General features: G+C 37.2%; 2 protein-coding genes across 3 annotated transcripts; both read right to left on the bottom strand.

The window, feature by feature from the left end:
- Positions 1–847: 847 nt before the first annotated feature.
- LOC103707255 (ubiquitin C-terminal hydrolase 22) lies at positions 848–6,016 on the bottom strand. The gene is made up of 4 exons (XM_008791672.4): positions 5,855–6,016; positions 4,202–5,748; positions 2,142–2,257; positions 848–1,783 (listed from the first exon to the last, which is right to left on the bottom strand). Exons 2-4 carry the CDS (start codon positions 4,978–4,980, stop codon positions 1,098–1,100), a joined length of 1,581 nt encoding a protein of 526 aa, XP_008789894.2. The 5' UTR covers positions 4,981–5,748; positions 5,855–6,016; the 3' UTR covers positions 848–1,097.
- A 178-nt stretch (positions 6,017–6,194) lies between these two features.
- On the bottom strand, positions 6,195–14,816 carry LOC103707254 (ER membrane protein complex subunit 4-like). Of its 2 annotated transcripts, none has more exons than XM_008791671.4 (6): positions 14,560–14,814; positions 14,299–14,355; positions 12,543–12,696; positions 9,793–9,890; positions 9,631–9,696; positions 6,195–6,544 (listed from the first exon to the last, which is right to left on the bottom strand). In XM_008791671.4, exons 1-6 carry the CDS (start codon positions 14,674–14,676, stop codon positions 6,515–6,517), a joined length of 522 nt encoding a protein of 173 aa, XP_008789893.2. In that variant the 5' UTR covers positions 14,677–14,814; the 3' UTR covers positions 6,195–6,514. The 2 variants fall into 2 exon arrangements, with proteins under 2 accessions (XP_008789893.2, XP_026660531.2); XM_026804730.2 differs by lacking the exon at positions 6,195–6,544 and adding an exon at positions 6,834–7,117 and having other exon boundaries at positions 14,560–14,816.
- Between the last annotated feature and the right edge of the window lie 8,720 nt (positions 14,817–23,536).

Raw genomic sequence — 23,536 nt, 5'->3', positions numbered from 1 at the left:
TCGAGAAGCAAGAATAGTTTTTTTTCAGTCAGCAGAAATCAAACATCGTGATAGTTAATCTAGAGGACAGACTTCAATTACTTTGAGGATCTGATTTTGGGTTTATAAAGGGCTCTACAAACTTGTCAACAAAGCATTCTCCTTAACTTTTCTGCCGCATACTATTTTTATGCTATCATTCACATCAAGTTGCCGGTAAGTTTGGAAGTCATGGAAAACACCAAATGCTGGACCAAGGGTTCCTTGAATAGCCTGCACAGAGAGAGAGAGAGAGAGAGAGAGAGAGGGAGAGAGTAAACGAACAAGAAGAGGAAGAAGGGGATAAGGGCACAGATAAAAGATGGGCAATTCGCATTTTGTACAGCAACAACAATGAAAGCAGTCAGAAATAGCATTGCCTTTTAGTGGGGACTAAGCTGGAAATATGATCTTTATAGCCAACCCAAATAAATGGAATAAGAAATATTTGTCCATGTTAGGATTTAATGAATCATTAAGTATTGTTTAATCCTAGCGAATAATAAGAGCGTTCTTGGTGGCAAAAACAAGGGACCCTAGAGCTTTCTAAAGCAACCAGTCTAGAGCGCTCTCCGCAAGGGAAGCTGGCTGACAAAAACAAGGGACTCCGGAATGACCTTTCTCAAGCAAACCAGTCTACTAACCTTGGACATTGCTTACCATTTGTGAAAAATACACTAATTACTATGGCACAATCCCATTAACAGACTAGTATGGCATAGATTTCAATTTTAAGATGATCATGGTGATACTTAAGACTGTTTTCTTTCTTCCTTCTGATACAGTTCCACTACAGAACATGCCAACCCTGAATCTGAACAGAAGAATGTGACGCAGAAGGGATGAAAGAATTGTTATAAAATACTTTAGCAATCAAAGAATCATCAATGGTAACCAAAGTATTACATTTTTTTTTTATATGTATGTCATCACCTTCTCTTAGTAGAGAAAGGTCTTCAGTCACTTACTTCTACTGTTATTCTTTGCAAGCAACCAGGAGAGCATGGTTCCCATGGACACCGGCCGATCGGCTCATCTCCCACAACCTGAAGCTATAAGTAGTTCTCCAGGTGAATGGTTCACTTTCCATGCTTCTGCAAGTAATACACCATGTAGACCTGTGAAGCTCGCACTACACCTTCAGTCACTTGGGTGATCCAAGCATCATCACACTTATACCATTGGTCTCTTAGCCGAAGATAAGTGACATAATGGCCTGATTCCAACCTTCCGCTGTGTGTAATAACAGCAAACACCTCAAACTCGGAAGAAAATTCACTCGACATGTCGGATTCATCGCCTTCGAAAGCAAAGATCCTGTTGCCGAACCTGTTCCTTATGATGGATGAAGAGAGGTATGGCATCATGCCGAGCGAAAAGGGGAATTGCAAGTTCTGGTCTATCTTTTTTGATGTTCTTCTGATCAAGGAATGCTCAAATCTTTTTACGTGGAAACACAGGACATATGGAAGCCTTCGGATGGACATCTGCTTCACCGAGTCTTGCCTTACTTCACAGTGTTGGCAGTATAGCTTCTGGTCGGAGCCCAATTTCTCAGGCCTTGTGAAGAGGTCCAAACATCCCATTAAAGTAGAAATTCTGGAATTATCATTAGATTTTACTCCACAGCATGGCTCCAAGTCAAGTGATAGGTCAACACAAGGATCATAAGTGGTAGAAGTGAAACCACAGACACTGCAAGTAACATCCGACCTCAAGACCCCAGAGAATACTCTATGTGCAATGCAATGACAATCTCCAACTCCTGCAGCAGTAACAATAATTATCTAGCAGCTGAACTCTTGAGAAAATCAAAAGCTAAATTCATATAGAATATTTTTTTCGTTTTTAAGGATATGGTACATAATGGCTAATGTTCAAGTCACTGAATGAAAGTGACAACATTCAGATATCACAGTAATGGTAAGCAAGCAGAAATTTCATCTTGGCCAAGAATTTGGCACCAAATCAAAGATTTGTCAGGTCAAGGGCCGTTTGTGAAACATTGTCAAACTTTTCTGGATCATATATTGGTCCATAAAGCTGTCTCATAAAATTGGGATACAACTTGTTGGTTGGATTTGGATACACAGAAAAATTTACTTAGTTATGGTTTCGCCTACCTCTGTTTTGGAGGTCAGGTTGCTCCTTTTCATGAATCCTGTCGAGCATTGCGATGAAAAACTCATGGGCATCCTGCTGCTCATAGCCGGCAAGGTCTGATGAATGCTGCCACCAACTGCAACAGAACCAGGTAATTACAAACACTGCCCTTAAATTTTCACCATCGTGTAATCCAAGGAAAAAGGGAAAGGAATATGTTTATACAGATCATATCAGAAATAAGTCTGAAATGGAGGATGGAGAACAACTCCAAAATGATTTATCTGACTAGGCTACAGCAATCTAAGTGTATGATTCAGTATAATTGATTGGAGATAATAATTAAATAAGTTTTCCTTGATTCCTTGAAAACGAGTTGGCTGTTTTTATCTAGAATTTGTGAACCCCCATTTTAACAGAGCTTTATTCATTGTCAAATGCCTATTTTGTGTAATCTATGCTGTCCATTCATTAAATACCTGAAACAAAAGGAATTAACATGGAATGAATAACAAAAGCAAATCGCAAATAACTTTGAAAGACATTCCAATTTATTGATTCAACAGTGGGATTTCCTTCAGATTACTAATATGGGTAGTCTAAGGTCCTGGTCCTGTACAAATGACTGACACAGTGATTTCAGGTGTGTATGCAGATCATGTATTCCACGAATTTTACTTTTTCTCTTTCCTTGCACTAATCTAGCTGCATGATGCTGTTAGTAATTAAAGCGTAACCTTAGCTTCAAAGCTTGCTAGAGTATCCATATTTATATATATAGCAGAAGATTGTCTATGCACAAAAAAATTACTTAATATACAGGTACACACAACTTTGACATGGGTCTTTCTAAAAAAATACACCCCATTATAAAGTCACAAGAGCTTAAATCCCAAATTGTTCTCAACAGGGAAAGAAAAGAAAGAAAAAAATGATGATCAAGGACATTAGACATCAATATTTAGTTACTTGTTTTGTCCATTTTTATACCCATTTTTCTTTGTTCTCGTTTATATTGTCATGTTGGTGGTATTCTTTAGTGTGCTTACTTTACCACACCAAGGTTCCACAGCGTAACTGTTTTAATTAATATTTTCCAAGAAAATATAACGACATAAAAATCGACTTCCACAAACTCCAACTAGTTTTGAAGTTTTCTCCACTGTTCCATTTCATATTATTAAAAGGTTATTCCTCTGCTAAGGGACCTGCATCAATCAACAAGATGACATCTGAAACCTCCAAACCAAGAGGAAAATGGAGGAAAAGATCAGCGAAGGACGCGGTTATGTAGTTACAAGAGAATTGCTCAAAACCATTAGCTGGTATACAAAAGGCCATAGACAGAGATAAGCAACATGAAATGAAGAAATCAAATAGTTTACAGTGTAAGGGCATCAAATGAACCTTACTAATGGCCGAGCCAATATTGAGTTGGCATGTTCCCTTCATCAGCAAGCTTGTCCAAAAATCCTTTGAGTGCAGCAGGATTATGCTATCTAGCGCTATGCATTTTGTCACTAGAGTTTCAATTTACGGGCAGAAAAAAGGAATAGCGACTGAAGAATAGCACAACAAAAAGAGCATGTCTTCAAATCTTGCAGAGTGAATCGAGAGAGAGCTTAAGATACAAGATATAGTCCCAAGAGGGTCATTTGATACTATAGGCGGTCTACAAATGGCTATATCCAATAGAGATGAGAAGGATATACTAAGAAATGCAAAAGGCTTGAAGCATAAATAGATCAAACAGACCTTTTAAACTCCTCGATGCTTAACATCAATTATATCAAAGCTGTAAATTATATCAATTGAGCTTCTCAATTTAGAAAATGGAATGGAAGTGCTGAAAATCCTCAAGAATCTGCTAAATGATCAACCAGAATGCTAGCTTACATCATTAAGCAACACATTTACATCCTATATCGATAAAATTCATTCTGTTTTCATCTCTAAAGAGCCTTTGAAAAAACCACTACCATTACTAAATGCTAGCTAATGAAACTCTCGGCATATCCAACACTCGAAATCCATCAATTACGAAATAAAGCATATAAATGCAATCAAAAAAATGCCTCACCTGTACAGAAACCGAGCAGGGCTATACGGCGTCCGATCCCCAGAAAATACCTCCGAGAACACGCCAGCTACATCACAAGCCAAACATGGCAGCTCCCCTGACACCATCCCCCGCCTCCTCGTCCTCCTCCTCCCCCGGCAGCAGAACTCCCGGCCATGGCGATCACTCAAGAAGTAATCTTTCAACGGCGGCGTGTGGAGCAACGCCTGAAGAACGGAATTCATGGAGCAAGTACTACCCAAATTATTCAACCCTCTGAGCCCCCACGGGTGGCAAGGTTGGATCTTTACCACCCGGCCTGCGCCGAAGCACTCCTCCCTCAATCCCCCGTCCTTAAAATTCACCGGATCCGCCCTCCTCTTCCGGCCGCGGCCGCTCGCCCGGCGCTCCGGCAGCTTCACGATCTGCTTCACCATGACGGCGATATCGAAGTCGGGATCGTAGACCTGGTCGGCGCAGCGGCAGCAGAAGAGCTCGGCTCGGTCGACGTCGACGGCGATGTCGTGGCCGGGGTTGGACCGGGGATGGGCGGCGGCGTGATCGGAGCAGGAGACGGAGGAGCAGATCAGGCAGAGGTAGAGGCGGCCACGGCTGAGGGAGCAGAGGGCGCACCGGTGGATCAAAGACGGGAGCTTTCCGATCGCCGTGCGGCCGCTGGGGGCGGTTCGGAGGTGGGCTTGCAGGGAGCTGTAGCCCTTCAAGCCGTGGGTTTGGCGATACTCGGCGAGGTGGGAGCAGGGGTCAGGATTGGCGAAGGAGGGGTTCCGAGTGGAGGTCATCTTCTGGCGGGGAGAAAGAGGACGGATTTGGATTGGAGAAGGTATTGATATTGAGGAAAATGGAAGAATTGAAGGAAAAACGAGGAGAGGTGGGAGCTTTTTCTTCGTTAGGGGTCTGCGTTTTGGCGGAAGGTTTGGGTTTTTGGGGATTTGGCAGGTGATTGGAGGAGACAAGATGGGATCTTTGGTTCCGTAATTCCGGTTAGGGGCGTTGGATTTGGGGAAGAGAGAGAGAGAGAGAGAGAGAGAGAGAGAGCCTTTGTGATGACCGACTTATGTTTTTGGGTCTTTCTGAGCCTGGGCTTTGAGTGGACATTGGGATTGTTTAAGATTAAGGCTGCGAGGAGAGAGGCATAGTGGACCAATAAGGTATTAAAAAAATCTCTGTAATTTAATAGAAAAACCTTTTCCGGCAACAAAAGGAAAATTCTGACGTAATTTTTGTGCAAAATTCTGCACGTAAACTCCTTGGAATCAATATTTTCACCCATAATTACAATTCTTTTCACTCGTTTCCATGGTTCCAATAGCAAGCAAATGCTTATGAGACTCCATACAGCACAGCGATGGACAGAGAGGAGGATTAGATTGCAGTCTCATGGAAAATGGCGCTTTCAGCAAATCCAATTATTCTCCATCCAGAAATTTCTTAAGAGTAAAATAAGTGAAAATGGGAAATATTAACAAACCAACATTCCTCATTAACTTCCCCTGTTCAAAGGCCAGGCAGCAAGTTAATTATAACACAAAGCAGTAGCCTTCCTTGCCCTGGAAGAAAGTAAAGAACAAAGCTAGATGGTGAATAGTTGCAATAAGTGAGACACTCTCAAGGAACAATGAATAGAAATGATTCTAGATCATTGCCATCCACAACCTTGCACGCTACACCTCATGACTTCATAATGCTTAGACCCAAAGTAGCAGCCATTATCATGATGCTCCAGTGACATGCTGGCCGACCCTTTAATGGCTTTTACTCATCACCAAAATATAGGAAACACCGCCATTCTCGAAAAATATTTACTTCTTGCCAGTTCAGGACCATCATTTGGGCGAGTTAACTATAAGCCAGATAATCAATCAATACCAAGAACACATCCTGCAACGAACTATTCCTGGCTAAATACTTCTTTGAACAGGAGTATATCAACTCAGAAATCTAAGCAACACTCTTGTAACTGATATTTCTTGCACTACTGCAGCAAGTCAGAGAATTATGTAACCACAACTATGAAGAATTATGTAATCAGAAACCACAGTTGAAATGCATTGGTCATGAAAATACAGATCTCATGATAGGATATAGTTCCCTGAGGGGTTCCCCAAAAAGTGGAATAACGCCATGTGGGAAAAAACATACATAAATTTTGTTACATCACAAAGATGGAAATCCATATAGAATTATTGAGCTGATGTTTGGCTTGAGAGCAGGAAATTGCAACAGCACTGACATTGGCATCCCAAGTACAAAAAACTGCAAATTCTGAACTGGTCGGGCACATCAATGGATAAATGACATCAGGAATCAATGGATTCAAATATCCCCACTAGAGAATTCAACCTCCTACAGTAGAAAGTACACACTCATGAGCAATGGCTACTAGAATACTCCTGTGAGAGTTAAACAAGGAAGTAAACATGATTATTGCACGCTCAAATATAAAATGTTCTGACATTTGGTCCTCCAGCTATGTTAGCAAGCACAGGTTAAGTTTGTGCTTTTGTACAGTTAATTGACATTTCTATGTATTCCATGCAACGCAGCAATGAAAATATTACCCCAACGTGGTGCAGATGCGACACAAAAGAACATGGGTGGAAAGACCTTTCCCTAGGATAGGCATATCCACATGGATGCTGGTACATCATCGTACTATTAAACATGCAATAAATCAAAGTGTATTATGTCTCACACCTACTGAGCTTATGAACTCCTAACCCCTTTTCCCTAGATATTTTCTTCCCAATGTGCAATGCATACATTAAATATTTTACTTGCATACATTAAACATTTTACTCAGCAGATAATCAAGATGTTTGCTAACATCTGCATCACAGTGAAAATGATCAAGATGCAGCCCTTGTGTGATCTCCATATGGTTCGTTACATAACTTGCTGGCTCTTGGTATGAACGCCCTACAAAAAATTGAGAAAATATTAAATGCAAATGTTGAGTTGATGTCCTTCATTTGCACAACTTCGTCAAATAGCCAGCCATCCATTGCGTCATGCCACGTCAAATGGATGGGCTCAGTCAAGTATGGATATTCCCAAGCCCATCCCATTCACCTTATGCCCAAGGCTGGCCTGCTTAAGCCTGGATGTGCCTTACAATTTTGGCGAAAGCACCAAAGTTTGGCCTTTAACTAACAACATCAAGCCCAAACTCTATACAAGATCAAACAGGTCTTGCTATGTTTGGCCAAATCCAGACAAGGACTGCCTACAATGAGTTTATTGAGTCTCGCAATAACAAGTAGGGCTTCAGGTAGGAACAGATTCGGTTTAAGCCTATTAAGAATGAGACAATGTCTACTCCTAACTGTATTTGAAATTCAAATATTTTAACAACTTTTGAGGATTGAACGGGCCTAACAAGATATTTTCCTTTATCCATATTTTAATGAGGCCCATAAAAGATGGGTCAAAAAATTGATCCAATGGATAGTCCTCTGGGCTTGACTTTCAGCCCAAGAAACAAGATTGCATCAGGCCTGAAAATGTCATGCTAACCAGTACATTGGCACGTTTCCATGCCATCTTACACAAATCTGGACTAATTACGATATTGAAACATGCTACATAACTTACATAAAAAATTCAACTATTCACCAACAATCAAATGTATTCTAAATGAAGCAAACTCATATATGAAGCATTTCTTGTTATCTAAGATATCTATGATATTCTAATTGCTGACATGAAGAATATATAAAACAACACATTTTTTTAATTTCTGTCAAAAAATATGATTGCCCGAATTGTTATATGTTTCCACGCAAGAAAAGTTTCAAAAGAAAATTTTACATTGCAAAAGAACTGCAAAGGATGGTATGCAACAGATGCAAAACATGAAAGAGTAATTTATTTCGATCTTTAGAGCTCAGGGATTTTCTTCTGGAATGAAAAATGCACAAATTTCAGTGGACGTACCCATTAATACTGGATATGTGAATCCAACATTGCCATAAATTCATAATATTGAAAACGATTCAAAATAATGGACAAATAAGAATCTAATATAGAATAATTACCATAATTATAAAAATCATATTACGATTCTAAAACCAGAATTGATTCTTCAACTGCATTAATATAACTAATTCTTGAGGTCAGTGCCAAACACGTTTAGAAGCAGAATGAAGGGAGAAGGGAAATGATGCAGTTTGTGCCAAACTGTAAATAGATCATACTCAAAGTGATCTTCATCCAAACTAGTAAATAACTTAGACAATGATTGTAGCACAACAAACTTCAAACTAGAAATATCTCACACTATGTTTGTAGCACAACAAACTTCGTGTGATGATATAAAGCCATGCCAAATTAGTACAAACTATTTGATTTGGTAAGTTGCCTCATAAGATACAAGCAGCGCGGAAAGTGGGTCGAAAAAAATCCAATTGCATCCAGATCTATATCGCACTCGGATAGAAAAACTACCATCCAATTCGGATAGAAAAATCACTATTTGATCAGATTTAGATATAAAACTATGAATTTTTCAAATACAATATGGAGATGGATTTTAAGTACTTTTCTAAATTTGGATTCAGATATCCGAATGGTAGCTTTTTCTGGATTTGGATTCAGATCTTTTTCGGATTCCAATTCGGATATTTCGATTCAAAGTATTTTTTGAATTCACGTATTCACATGCTTAACATTAGTTTAAAAAGTTCTTTTATTTAAATTATGCATATGGACCAGCTTAACATTGACATGGATGATCTACATTTTTTATGACCAAGAATAGAATTATTAATTATACAAAATTTTTCATGTAAGATACTCATCATTTTCCTACTTCTTTAAAATTATCAACATGTTTAAATTATATAATGTAGAATTGTCCTTTAATTTTTCTCAAAAAAAATATTGTAACCAAATTTTGCTCACAAATCTGATTTGTATCGAGAGTAATATCCGATTTATATCCACATCTATTAGAAAAAATAAGGATATCATTAATATCTGAATCGTATCCATATCTGTTTAAAACAAACATCGATACAAATTTTAATATACATTTAATATTCATATTAGCATTCAGATCTACAAAATAAATATAAATACGGATGTGGATATGTGTGTGCATCCATATCTAATCTGTTTTCAGCCCTACACGTCACTCTAGTTGGGTCAAGAACAAGCAAGATAGTACATTAAGTCATATGATATGTAACCATGCTTCAAAAACTGTGACCAAGCTGAAAAAGAATATTAAACTCGGTGAAAATATTTATATAGAACTATTTTTGAAATTAAATAAACTGGATATTGATGGTAGAAACATGTCTTAATGTGTGTACAACATTCCCCATTAGCCTCTGTGAGAAAGAAAGGACAGATGAAATACAGGGAGAAAAGTGGCCAACGGCAACAGAATCCTACTAACATCATAAATGAACATGAGCATGAAGTCATACCTGAGCAGGGGCTAGAGATGAAACCCAATCTGATGCATGTGTCGGAAGAAGACCCAATGTATTCAGCTGCCATATAAGAAAGACGACCATAAGATGAAGAACAATACACAAGAATCTAGATAAAACAAGTAATGCACTAACATTATCATTAACATGACTCACCTTCCACACACCCAAAGCCAACCCGGCCATGTTAAGGGCAAGGAAAAGCAACTTGGGTGCAAGAGTATCTACCCTTGAATCCTTGTAAGGTTCAAATACTGCAAGAAAAATTGCAAAAACAAATGCAAGGGGTACAAAATTAATCATCGGAATCAAAGATATAAATTATTAAGAAAGAAGACAATGCCAGTGAAAAAAGAGGAGAATGAGGAAAAAAAATCCCATCACCTTATAAATGTCCCAAGCCACCAACTGAAAGGAGGGCAGGGACAACAAAACAAAGGGAAATTCTTCTAATAGCATTAATTCCAGGCTTAAATCCCATTAGGTACAAAAACAAGACAAGGTTGTGCCTAAGCGGGCATTTTGCATTCTTTTTGGAGAAGTGGTGTGTGATTTATTAGCATTCAAGTGTGTAGGCTTGTGATGTGCATGATTTATTACCTATACCTGGAAAGGAACTCATGCTGAAAGCAAATATGAAAATAATGCACTCCTTCCATGTTGATTGGAAGAAAATGAAGAATAAGACCTGCATGTAAAACTGAGTCGCAAAATGGCATGATGTAAACATAAAATGCACATCTATTTCACATTATTTAAAGCCCTGATGTCAGTGACCTATGAAGAGCATATTCATGTCTTAAAGTAACAGGAAAGTAAAAAAGAAATGAAGAGTAGGAGAGGTAGTCAAGAGAGACAGAGAGAGACAGAGAGAGAGAACAGGGAGGGCAAAGGATGAAAATAGGAAAAACTTAAACCATTTTCTGTCTCATTGTTCAAGAAACTTTAGTGCCTATTATCAGTCAATCAGCTAGCCAACTTAAAAAAATTGTTCACACCAAGAACTTCAGTAATAAAATAAGAAAAGAGCAAGACAAACAATCTCATGGAATATTCATTTAAATATATTCCCATAGAAAAATATCTCACAGGAGATTCATTTAAAAGAGAGGGGAAAAGATTGACCAGTTTTCCAGCTGGTGGTTTCTTATTCTCCTCAATAAACTCAAATAGGCCACCTTACCTTCAAAGAGACACTGTTTAACACCACAACAAACAAAAAGACTCTTTAATGTTTCTGAGTGCAATGAATGCCCAGAAAAGGCACAAAGGCAGCCTGTTTGTACTCTAGCAGATGATCGCAACAATAACTGAGTGACTATCAAATTCTCTACTTATCATTTTGAACTTATATAGCTATTATGTTTAACATAAATTATCGATCATTCAGTTTCCTCTTTGACTAATCTGCATCTCTGTATGATCATAAGTTCAAGGCTTTGATGCAAAATTTTGGTGTTATAAATTGGCCTCTAGTTTTGGGGTTCTTTTGATTGCCCCTTCATATTAAATCAGTTCAATTTAGGTGCTATATTATCATAATCATCTCAGTCCCTTATTTTAATAATATGTTACCTTAACATTCTACACATTGAGTATTGCCAGAAAAAAGCCTGCCTAAATACATTTGTTTTTTTTGTGGTGGTTCTAAATATATTTGTTTTATTCACATTACCATTTCCTTGACTATGAGAAGTCAAAGTTATTATCTGGATAATTCTAGCCTGAACTATTGCTTGCCTCATACTCTTCATGGGGCTCTACCAAGAACATATATTTATTATACAAATCCAAGAAAATTCATATTTCAACCAATTACCTCAGATTGTATGCTAATATTAATTGGGAAAAGTAAAGAATGAAACATAGAAGTTGTAATTTTCCCAATTTCACATTCAATTAGTTTCACCCAGAATTTTTTATACATCTTAGGAATAAGCAGCAATTTTTCAAGTTTGGGCCAATTATGTTTAGAGGAATACCATGGCTATTTATTATATGATTATATTAATATGATTAATTATTACAAAGAAAAAAAAAACTTTACCATGTGAAGAACAAGTCTAACATGCAATACTAAGGATATTTTGATAATTAGACCTCAAATTTCGATTCAGCTCAATGTTACTTGGCTTATTACCTGTGCCTTAAATATTGATGCACTTCCAGACTTTCCTATATCAAACATCACCTTCTCCCTTCTTTGCTGAAACATTTTCAGTATCTAAAGGATCTTGAATGGTTGCTCCACTGTTGCCTGAGCTTTGTAACTCATACGTAGGTCTCCTTACTTACCAATTGATCTGTCATGCATTATGACAGCCCCTCTTTGACCACAGTAACTTTGACCAAGGATTTGACAACAATCTACAAAGGACCGATGGATTCTATAGACCCCTATAGATTGTATAATGTAGCAATTAAGATCGAGAATTAAAATGGACTGACACTTAACCGATATATCATTGATTCACATACTAAATATCTACTGCAATTAGTTTTTACAGTCAAGGTCCACAATCTTGGTACTGAAAATCGTATCGGTACCTTATTGATTCGGTACGGTAAGGTACAACTTTGCATCGAAATAACTCTCTAATCATTTTCTCAATTTTTATTCCGGTACGTCTCAGTACGGTCAATACAAGGCTTGTACCGACTTGAAGATAAGTTTCGTATCGGTTTTCTCCTAATATGGTACAATACATTTCGTACCGGGTACTATAGGATAGTATGGTAGACTATGTTTACAATTACTACATAAAAAAGAACAACCATTTAATCAACGTAATGAAGACCAGGATGTGCCCATAAGAGGTCAAACAAATATCGAAATTACAAACCAAGCCTCCAATGCATGTATAAGTATAACAAGAGAATAATAAAACTGAACTGTTGTATCATACCCTTTCCAACACTTCGAAGGGCACTTAATGGCTGCCAAAGAGCTGAGAATGTGATGCCAATGCTGAATAAATGGACTGTACTTCCAGCCATCCACATCATGAATCCCATCATCAACAAGTTCTTAAAAGGGGTTTGAGCCACTTCCCAAGCTTTCTTCTCACCCAAAAAAATAAATAACATGGTGAAATAGATTAAACTGATGATAAAGAACAATTCATAACAGCCAAGCTGTGGGATGAATGGCATTGAAGCACAAAGCAAAATGCAAATTAGAAACACTAAAGCAATCTATAAAGTAGAGATTGAATAAATCCTAAATGCATTGCTTCTCTGGTCCAAAAACTTGGTTTTCACTTTGGTCTTCACCAAGAAAGCCAAATAAATTTTGATTTAAACAATTTAGTGGTTTTAGTGAGTTCTACACCGATTTTAGCCATTTCAATGTAGTATAATAATACCAGAAAGTGAACAATTCAAGAACTTAGAAATCAAAGAAAAACAAACAAGGCAAGGTAAATTTGATTTTATTTTTGAGTACACTGTGTAGCTCACAGACCTTTAGGGATGTCATTATGGTGAATTTATGGTGCAAAAAACTGAAAAAAATGTAATTTTTTTATGTAAAATTAAAAAAGAATTGATGGAAATACTGTCTAATTTTTTTTCTTGAGTGCAACATATCACCTCACTACTTCATAACAATTTAGCACATGACAATCAACTGATAAAGAACTTATATAATGCAATAGTTAGACCTCCATCAAAACTTTTAATCTTTTCAAAACCTGTAAACTTCAATTTTTATCTTACAAAAAAATTCCAACTTCCCAAAAAATAAAGAAATGACACACAAAAAACAAATTACTCATATGTACAGTAAATCTGACACCATAAGCCAGTTTTAGGTGATACTTTATATGAGCCCAGAAGTCTTGGCTAGTAGGTCTAGGCTATAAGGTAGAAGGACAAGTTAGTGGTACTCTTAGCAACAGAAACAATAACGCCTCTGCCCGATATAAACCATGTTCTCTAAAACTTTTTAGTCTCCTAAGTTTGATTCTAATTCTTCAAAGCAGTTTAAGAATTTCACCAAACTAGGGACCAATCACAAGGCCATGGCTGTAGTTAATTTCCTGGTTTAAAAATATTCATGTTATATCCCCCTACAGCCCTACCTCTTGTCCCTTTACATATGGTTATGTCTCTAAAAAACTGACACTGGTTCAGATTAGAATAAAATCCGTCAACATAATAAAGGAGTATCAACATAACAACATTAACAAACAGCTTAATCACGTTCCCTAATCAAAATAATGCAATCATCCACACCAAAAATCAATCTAATGGCAGTGGTTTACGAGTACAGTTAACATTAATTCTTGTCAACATTAACCTTGATCCAGTATTCAAAAATATGAATAGCACTCATATAGTTAACCATGCAGTACAGAATTATCCAACCTAATTCAGCATAAAAAAAGTTAAATTACTAAATTTTCACCCCAAAACACAGAAAAGAAACTTACTAGAATAGGTATTTTATCTGAATCCTCATCTAGAATAAAAAATGATGTTCACTTATCAAAGCATCATAAAAGTAAAAAATCGGAACCGAAGCACCCAAATAAAAAAAGTACTCTTTTCCCATTCCACGTCACCGAAAAACCTTTATCAATGCCCAATTCTCTCGTTAAGAAAGAAAGCTCTCTCTCAAGCATCAAATGACATCCACAGGGAAACCCCTAACCCTCGTACCTGCGCCTTCCAGGCCGCTTCGGCGTCCTTCTTCTGCCGGCCCCCGTTCGCATCGTCCTGCCCAAAGAGCCAAATCTCCACATATTAAAAAAAAATCGCTAAATACGCAGGCAAAACCGCAAAGATTGGAGAGAGAGAGAGAGAGAGAGAGAGAGAGAGAGAGAGGAGATTACGAGATCTTGTAAGGATCGGTTGAAACCAAAAATCGCTAAATATGCAAATAAAACCGCAAATATTAGAGAGAGAGAGAGAGGAGATTACGAGATCTTGCGAGGATCGACTGAAACCGAGAGGGTCAGGAACGTGGTAGGAGGACGACGAGGGGCTCTCCGCGAACTCCACCGCCCATCTTCGAGCCAAGCCCTTGCCCTTCTCCATGCCTGCTTCAGAGAGAGAGAGAGCGAGAGGGAGAAGATTTTGGAGTCGCCGTCTCCTCGGGATCGCCCGATAGAACCGTCCGGGGAGATTAATAACCGAAACCGCTACGATAATGCCGATACGGGGTTCAAGTACTGGTATGTTGTTGTACCCGGACGGCCTTGTATTAACGTTAAGAGTCGTGTCTACATGATACAAATTGTTAGTGGCCACGCGCCACAACGCCCTTTGGTATTATTAGGGGTGCAAATAGGTCTGATTAGGTCGGATCGGATCACGAATGACCCCCGAGCCAACCCAATTCTTGATTCGGATCTTAATTTTAGACCCAAACCTGACCCGATAGAAGATCAGGTCAAATTCGGTCGGATTCACTTCTACAATTTCTGATCTAGCAGGTCATTCAGGTCGGATTGAATTCATGTATAATCCGGACCCAACTCAAAAAATTCAAGTCTGGTTCGGGTTTGGATCGGGTTCGTTTCGGATCAACCCATTCACGGCTTCAGAACTTATTTGCACTCCGCGGGCCCAAATAATTTTACAGATTTTGATTGGGTCGAATGACCTATCCAAATTTCAAATGGGTCGAATCGGATTGAGTCGGATCACGGATCAACCCATTTACAGTTGCTATAATAATTATAGCGACCGTTATTTATCTTAAAAAAGATTTAATATTGAAACAATTTTGGGAATAATGTCTAGATCACGATTTTATAACAAGGAAAGCATGGATAATAATAAAATCTAATAATATTAACTTTGATCATATAAAATAATATATTTTTATCATACAATCATTTTTGAAGAAAATTTTGAGAAAAAAATAAAATTTTAGTAAAATCATTTTATTTCAAAGAATGTACATTTAAAAATAACGATCAATATTTATATTACAATGATTTATTATAATAGGCAATAATGATCATTATCATTTTGTCCTGTTATTTATTATCATTATACAATGGTCATTTTGATGATTATAACATCATTATTTAAAATCAGCAATGTATTATATATGATGAAACTCTTTTTTATTTTTATATTATTTAGTGAAAATTTTTAAACGTTTTGAAGGCTAAAATTTGTTGCTACAAAAAATTATTAAGGTTTCACTAATTTGCAAAAGTTACTACCTTCCGCGTCAAGCTTCAAGTAAGGTTTCACTAATTTGCAGAGAAACAAAATCCTCAAATATGAAAAATGGCGATGGTAGCAAAGACCCTAAGTTTCTAGGAAAATTATAAAGAAAATATAAAAAAGCAGAAAATAAGTACTGAGTTGAGTGAGCCCTCCATTGCATGACTGTGGGCCACAAAGAAAGCCATCAAGTGGTTTGGGGTGCTCTTGGGAGTTAGAGGTGCATTCTTTCAATTCAGGAGAAGCGGCAGGAAAGAATATATGCAAATATCCTTAGAAATGTCCATTGTCCTCCCTAAACTAGGTTTGCAAGAGCTCTTGCAAGCAGCACCAAGGTTTCAAGAAATATCCGCAAATTATATAGCATGGATGGTTTACTTCAATGTATTTACAGGCGGTTCTTTCTTTTGGAGAAAACCAGATTTCGTAAACCAGTCTAGAATAAATATATTTATGGAAATTGAAAAATAAAATAGCTAACAATTCAGAAAGAATATCTATCATAGATCGTCCACAAAATAGTTCTAGTGTAATTGGCTACATATGTTGCTATTTAGTCTGTAGTACTATTAGCTTCTTTATAGATATGTACAAGCATTTTTTTGCCCACTTATCATTTTGCAAAAACACATGCAATGCAAAAATAAGTATAGAAACTTTGGTTAAAAGTATAGGAGAAATTATTGGCCAGTCCATCTTTGAACTGTGTTTGAACTGTGCCTTAATTGCTGATCCTTGTAGGCCGGTTTTATAACAACCGGTCTATAGGCAATTTGAAATTTAACGATTCATCCCTCCAAATGAGAATGCCCTTAATTTTTCATCATTCCCAAATAGTCTTTTCCAAGTTTTCCATTCGTATTATATTAAAGCCTCTTCTCGATTTTCTGACTACCTCCTTCTCAATTTTCCGACTGCCTCCTTTCCGAATTTTCGACTCCCTCTTAGTCGACCTCCTCACTCATCCGACCTACGATTCTCCCATCAAACTTTCCAATTTTGACCCACTTCCCTATGGCTAGTCGGCCATAACCATTATTCCCAAATCCTCTCGACTTCGACCAACTAGCCTCCTTCATGATTTTTCGACTCCCTCTCACTCCGCCTCCTTGCTCGATTCACTTTCCTTCGATGGGTTGGAAACCTACTTTCCAAGGCCTCCCATCTTCCCCACTTCTCCATCCGTACATACAGAAAGAAGTCATATATGAAACCCAACACTAATTTAAACTAAAAATACCAAAATAAAAAATGATGCAAGTATCTTGTGCATAACCTCATATCGATTGCCACATTAGTAGCTTGAGTCAAGCATGGAGAATGACTAACAAATATTGCGATCACCGGTGCATTTAAATTGTTGTATATTTGTGCATATTTTGAACATCCATATTGCCCATGAGCGTAACAAACATTCTAGACTTATTTGGAACATAAAATTTTGCTTCTATCATTGTAGAACATAGATGTCTCTACCTTTCCACTATTTCGTTGTAAGTTCGATCGAGATTTGTGTCCTCTGAGATGGAAATAATATGGGCTTTGCTACCATAAGAACAAACAACCATAAAAACTGGACTACCTATGTTCTTTGAAGCCATAATAATTGAAAGAGTAGGGAGGGATTAAGAGATGCTACGGAATGTGATTTCAATATTTGCTGTGAAGGGAATGATGACATAAAGTGGGGAGGATTCTTCTTTATGGACCACTTTTATGCATTAATAGACTAAGAAATGGTACTGTATTCAGTTCACAATTTATAGGAAGATAGAACTAAATGGGAAGAAGTAATGTGGCAAATAGGGAAGAAGAGATTTTGGCTAGTTGAGTAAAAGCGATTTCAATATTTGATGCGAAAGGAATTAAGAGATTTGGGCCGATTGAATAAAGAACCAATTTGCATAAATAACAGATTTGGGGTATGCATCTAAGATCATCACGATGCTGCTATAATTAATTACTTTAATAGAGAGGGATTAATTGCGATCACCTAGCATATCAGAAAAAAATCAACACATTGTAACCATTTTGGTGGGGGTCGTGGGGGCATCTTTAGCATTTTAAAATATTGAAATGGCTATTAAAGACTAAAAAATATGAAGACCATTATTTGTGGACTGAAAATAGCAGTTCTGATCAAAAAGGAGATTTTGTTATAGCATGGTCATTGGGCGGATGTTCGACGTGTCTTAAATGTTGGTCCCTGTGGACTCCATAAGCAATTTGAAATGATTAGTCCCTTCGGATGAGAATGCCCTTTCTTTTTTGTCATCCTCAAATAGTATTTCGCTAGTTTTCCACCCGTATTCTGTCGAAGGGTCTTCCCGAATTTCTCACTGCCTCCTTCCCAATTTTCTGACAACCTCTTTCTCGATTTTCTGACTCCCTCTTAGTCTGTCTCCTCACTTGTCCGACCTGCAGTTCTCTTATCTGACTTCCTAATTTCGACTCACCTTGCTACGATCGGTCGGTCATAATCGTTACTCCCAAACCCTTCCGACTTCTATTCAGTCGAAGCCTCCTTTATAATTTTCTGACTCCCTCTCACTCTGCCTCCTCACTCGACTCACTTGCCTTTGGCCGGTCTCAAATATACTTCCCAAAGTCTCCCATCTTCCTCACTCCTCTATCCATACATACAGAAAAAATTATATATGCAATAAAAGATTAATTAAAACTAAGAATATCAAAACAAAAAGGGATGCAAACATATTGTGCATTATCTCATATTGATTATTACATTAACAGCTTCAGTCAAGCATGAAGAATGACTAATAACCATCTCGATCACCGTGGCATTTAAGTTGAAATGTATTTGATGCATATTCCGAATATCCTTATCGCCTATGAGCGTAACAAGCATGCTAGACTTATTTAGAATATAAAATTTTACATCTATCATCGTTGCAAATAGATGTCTCCACCTTTCTACTATTTCATTATAAATTCGATCGAAATTTGCTTCCTCTGAGATGAAAATAATATGGGCTTCGCTATCATAAGAACAAACAACCATAAAACCCGGGCTACCTATGTTCTTTGAAGCCATGACAATTGAAAGAGTAGGAGGGGATTAAGAGATGTTGCAGAATGTGAATTCAATATTTGCTACGAAGGGAATGATGACATAAAATGGAGAGGATTTTTCTTTACGGACCTCTTTTATACATAAATAGACTAAGAATTGGGGCTGTTTTAAGTTCACAATTTATAGGGAGATAGAACTAAATGGGAAAGAAGGGATTTGGCAAACAAGGAAGAAGAGATTTTGGCCAATTGAATAAAGAAGCGATTTTAATATTTGCTGCGAAGAAAATGATGAGATTTGAGCCAATTGAATAAAGAACTGGTTTGCATAAATAACAGATTTGGGGTAAGCGTCTAAGATCGTCATGATGTTGCTATGATTAATTATCTTAAAGGGATTAATTGCAAACACCAAGGATATCTAGAAAAAAATTAATGCATTGTAACCATTTTGGTGGGGGTCGTGGGGGCATCTTCGGAGTTTTAGAATATTGAAATGGCTATTAAGCATTAGAAATTATGAAGACTGTCATTTGTGGATCGAAAATAACAATTCCGACTAAGATGGAGATTTTGTTATAGCATGGTCATCATGAGGATGGAGAATTAATTTCCACAAAAGTATAAAGCCGAATATTAGAGTTAAACATACTTTTTTTTAAAAAAATTTCTTGCCATGTATTATTGCATATCTCATCCAAATATTGCTAAAACATATACAGTACAAAAATAAATATGGAAGCTTCATTTAAAGCTATAAGGTTGTTCTCGTAAAAAAAGGTATAAGGTTAAGCAAAATTCTTCTCAAAACCATCAAGCAGTGAAGAGTCATACATACTAAAATTTTTCTTTTCTACTACATGTTTGTAGCATATCTCTGGCAGTCATAAATATATGGAAAGTTTTCCTTACAAACATAAATATATGGAAAGTATTCACCACTATGTTGGAGACATGATAGTGTTTCCTTTTGCTTATTTGCTCATTATAAATCTTGCATATGCCATATTAACAAAAAAAAAAAAAAAAAATCTAGGATGCTGCGCATGCACAAAGCCATAAAATGCATGAATCCATAGATCACAGTAAATCATGGGAGGCAGTGGAAATGCATCATTATTTGAGATTATCTGGCCTCGAATCTATAAATAATTCAAATGTGCTCTCTAGCTTTCCAAGAGAGAAATTTGTGCACCAGTTAGCAAAGGCTCTCTTGTTAAACCCTTGTTAAGCCCGAAAGTTTGATAAACAAGGAATGTTTCTTTAAACTCCCATACTGTTGAATTAGATCCCAATCTTTTGTCATCTTGTTTGTTTACACTCCTATACAGTTTAAGTAGGTCCAATATTCCGGTGTCACCATACCTAATTCATTTTTCAGTTGAATCGTCCATTTGGTAAATTACCTATTGGTTTGAAATAGATATTTCAGTCTATGATTCCACCATTACCCTTTCAATATCCTATGATTGAGACAAGTATCAAGTACCAGTATTGTATAAGATATGAAGGTATTTATGCTGTACAAGTCTCGGAACATATGATGTTGTATATAGTTATACGAAATTTGTATTTTGTTCAATGCATTAGATCGGCGTCAGCTTCCCTTTCATGAGATATCCAAAAAGCTTTGGAAAGAACTAGAGCATGCAGACATCATATATGATGGAACCCTGTGCATTATTGGTTCCTTTTTAAAGTAGAAGAATGGCGAAGATAACAAGTACTAGGAGATGCAAATAAAGGCCTGACCTAAAGAAGGAGCTACTGCCTTTGCCAATTGTAAAATAAAGTAGTAGTTTTGAAGTTAACAGGCTTGCAGACAGAACTGCAGTGAAACTGGTTCAGAAAGTAGATATCATAAACTGTCTCAGAAAGTGACAATAAATATAACTAGTTCAGACTGAAGCATGTCTGAAATCTATTTTAGCCTTTCATTAGAATCATTGAAATGTAGAGAGGACTCTATACTGATTACCTAAACAAACTTTGTTATATCCTGATCACTTTGGTTTGAAGATTAGTGAAAGAACATGAGAAACAAATCATTCCTTTCTGTATCTATATAAGATTAATCTGTGTTAAAGCAAAGCGAGATGGTGCAATTACGCACATCAATTATTATGTACCAAACGTTTTAGCGAAAATGGTTCATGGCATAGTGGTTTTGCGAATTCCCATGCACTAGAATCTCCATACTATTGTTTTGAATTAACTTGTTATTGTCCTCCAGCCTAGTTCACCATGTTTGACTTGACCCTATGCACAAATAGAGCATACACCAATATATATATATATATATATATATATATATATATATATATATTTGATAGTTAGTTAAAATAATCAAATTAGATATTTTTGCTTCTTTCTTTATCATGGATTGAGCATGGACATTTGAGAATAACCTAAAGCCATGTGATTCTCTCCTCGTTGACACATGTGTAAGAGTTTGGCACAAACCTTGTCAAAAGCTTGGCCAGGAGCGGCTCAATACATTTGGGGGCTAGGAAGATTAGAGAACTCAATGCATTTATAGCTAAGAGTCTTTAGGCCGAGGCCTTAGGCGACTTCCTCAGTCGCCTAAGAGTTGAGCCGGCCCTGGATTTGGCATAACAGGGAAAGGCTTCCTTGCCATACATGATCTGTAATCTTTGAGCTTGTGACATCCTGCACCAAATATACTATCTCCATAACTGGACCTTGGCCCTTCAATCCTCGCACGGTAAGACTGGCTTCTTGGAACCTTGCACCTATCTTGCCACCTAGCTCCCACATTCAACGTCGACATCTTGACCATCGGCCATTCAATGTTGTGGCCCTTAGTCAAGTGCAATCCAAGTCTATGCCCTCTTATTTAAGAGTGGCCAAAATGTCAGGCCGAGCTGAAAAAAAAACAGACCCAACTCAATCAAGCTTGGCTTGATTAGGCCCAAAATATATGCTATACATATTCCATGAGTTTAGAGAGTGCTATTGGATGTTAGATCCAATAGTCCATAATAGTAGGATAGTTTCAAGCTTGATGATGTTACTTAATTTCTGAATCCATTAAATGTTAATACATAATTGAGCCAAGCTTGAATCAAGCTTTAATTCAATTTTAAATCGAGCTTGCTTCAAGCTTGAATTGATGATTAAGCATTTTAAAGCTAATCAATTAGGCGTGTATTTGGCTTGGTTCGATATTAAGCTGAATCAAGCTTGATATAATGGTAAACAAAGCAAACCCGGCGTTAATTTTCAAACTTGAAATTAATTTCAAACCAAGCTCGATCAAACCCAGGCTCAATCAAGCTTACCGTAAATACATCCTGGCTCTTATCCTTCCTCTCATGCTAACCTGCTCGGGACATCGACCTAATTCAAATTTAATGTGTTTTACATACCGTACAATTTATGCCCCTTAAGTTTGGAGAGCGTTGTACATATGTTACCATTAGGGGTGGCAAAATATGACCCGACCCGCCAACCTGACCCGTGTTCGACCCGCCATAAACAGGTTTGGATTTGGCCTAAACAGGTTCGGGTCGTAAACAGATCGACCCGTTTAACCTGTTTATTAATTGGGTCGGATACGAGTTTTAGATGTCTAATCCGTTTAAACCGTTTAACCCGTTTAACTGTTGGGCAGGTTAAACAGGTCTAAACAGGTTAAACGGGTTAAACAGGTTAAACGGGTTAAACAGGTTAAACAGGTCTAAACAGGTTAAACGGGTCTAAATAGGTCTAAACAGGTCGGGTTGGGCAGGTTAAATAGGTTGGGTTGGACAAATTAAATAGGTCTAAACAGGTTAAACGGGTCAGGTTGGGCAAACAGGTTAAACAGGTCGGGTCGGGTTGGGTAAACAGGTTACCTGTTTATTAAACAGGTTAAACGGGTCGGGTCGGGTTACCTGTTTAATAAACAGGTCAGGTTCAGGTTTGCAATTCCTGACCCGTTTAATAAACAGGTCGGGTTCAGATTTATAGTTTTCTGACCCGACCTGTATTTGATCCGACCTGTTTATGTCTGACCCGACCCGATTGCCACCCCTAGTTACCATCCAGAACTATACCCTCAGCAAAAAGTGGGTACAGGTTTGGCCCATAATTTAGACTCATACTAGTTGTAGATCTTACTACTAGGTTGATAGGGTACCCAAACCAAACCTAAATAGGGACCTCTATTACCATAAGCCCTACTAGCATGATAGAGAGATCCCAAGAACTAATCTAAACTGTAATGCATGAATTAGAGCATTAATATGGCATATGATTGCTTGTGCCAAGAGCTGCTCATAGAACCATAACTAAAATATATTGGTTAAAATAAAAAAAATATAAGGCTGAAGGTTAAACATCTCGCTTTATAGAGCCTAAAGTAATATGGATGACAAGATAAATGCAACCTTGAACAACTATTGAGCAAGTAAATATCGCCTCCTTCATCTAAGTAAGGTTATTTACAATTTTTTATATCATCCCTGCAATATAAAAAAACAAATTTTGAAAACTGGGAATACTTCTTCCAGATTCTACCAATCATTTTTTGATCCAAAACCACAAAATACCCTTATATTTTTGTAAGATAAGAAAATAAAATTAAAATTTTATTTAGACAAATAAAAAAATCATTTTATTATAACCATAGCAATATTAAATAAAAAAATCTTGGCTTTTAATAAAACAAGGGAAAAATTGAAAA

Source organism: Phoenix dactylifera, chromosome 14, assembly GCF_009389715.1.
Source record: "Phoenix dactylifera cultivar Barhee BC4 chromosome 14, palm_55x_up_171113_PBpolish2nd_filt_p, whole genome shotgun sequence".
Lineage (NCBI taxonomy): Eukaryota > Viridiplantae > Streptophyta > Magnoliopsida > Arecales > Arecaceae > Phoenix > Phoenix dactylifera.
This window is presented reverse-complemented; position numbering and strand designations above follow the sequence as displayed.

Bases quoted from the DNA above. Each gene is read 5' to 3' on its own strand.
- LOC103707255 (XM_008791672.4), bottom strand. From the start codon at position 4,980: ATGACCTCCACTCGGAACCCCTCCTTCGCCAATCCTGACCCCTGCTCC. The intron at 2,258-4,201 runs GTGAGGCATTTT...GTTCTGTTGCAG, and splicing joins CCTGCTCGGTTTCTGTACAG to TTGGTGGCAGCATTCATCAG. The intron at 1,784-2,141 runs GTAGGCGAAACC...TTACTGCTGCAG, and splicing joins ACCTGACCTCCAAAACAGAG to GAGTTGGAGATTGTCATTGC.
- LOC103707254 (XM_026804730.2), bottom strand. From the start codon at position 14,676: ATGGAGAAGGGCAAGGGCTTGGCTCGAAGATGGGCGGTGGAGTTCGCG. The intron at 12,697-14,298 runs GTACGAGGGTTA...TTGGGTGAGAAG, and splicing joins AAGCGGCCTGGAAGGCGCAG to AAAGCTTGGGAAGTGGCTCA. The intron at 9,891-12,542 runs GTATGATACAAC...TTTTTCTTGCAG, and splicing joins CCTTCGAAGTGTTGGAAAGG to TATTTGAACCTTACAAGGAT.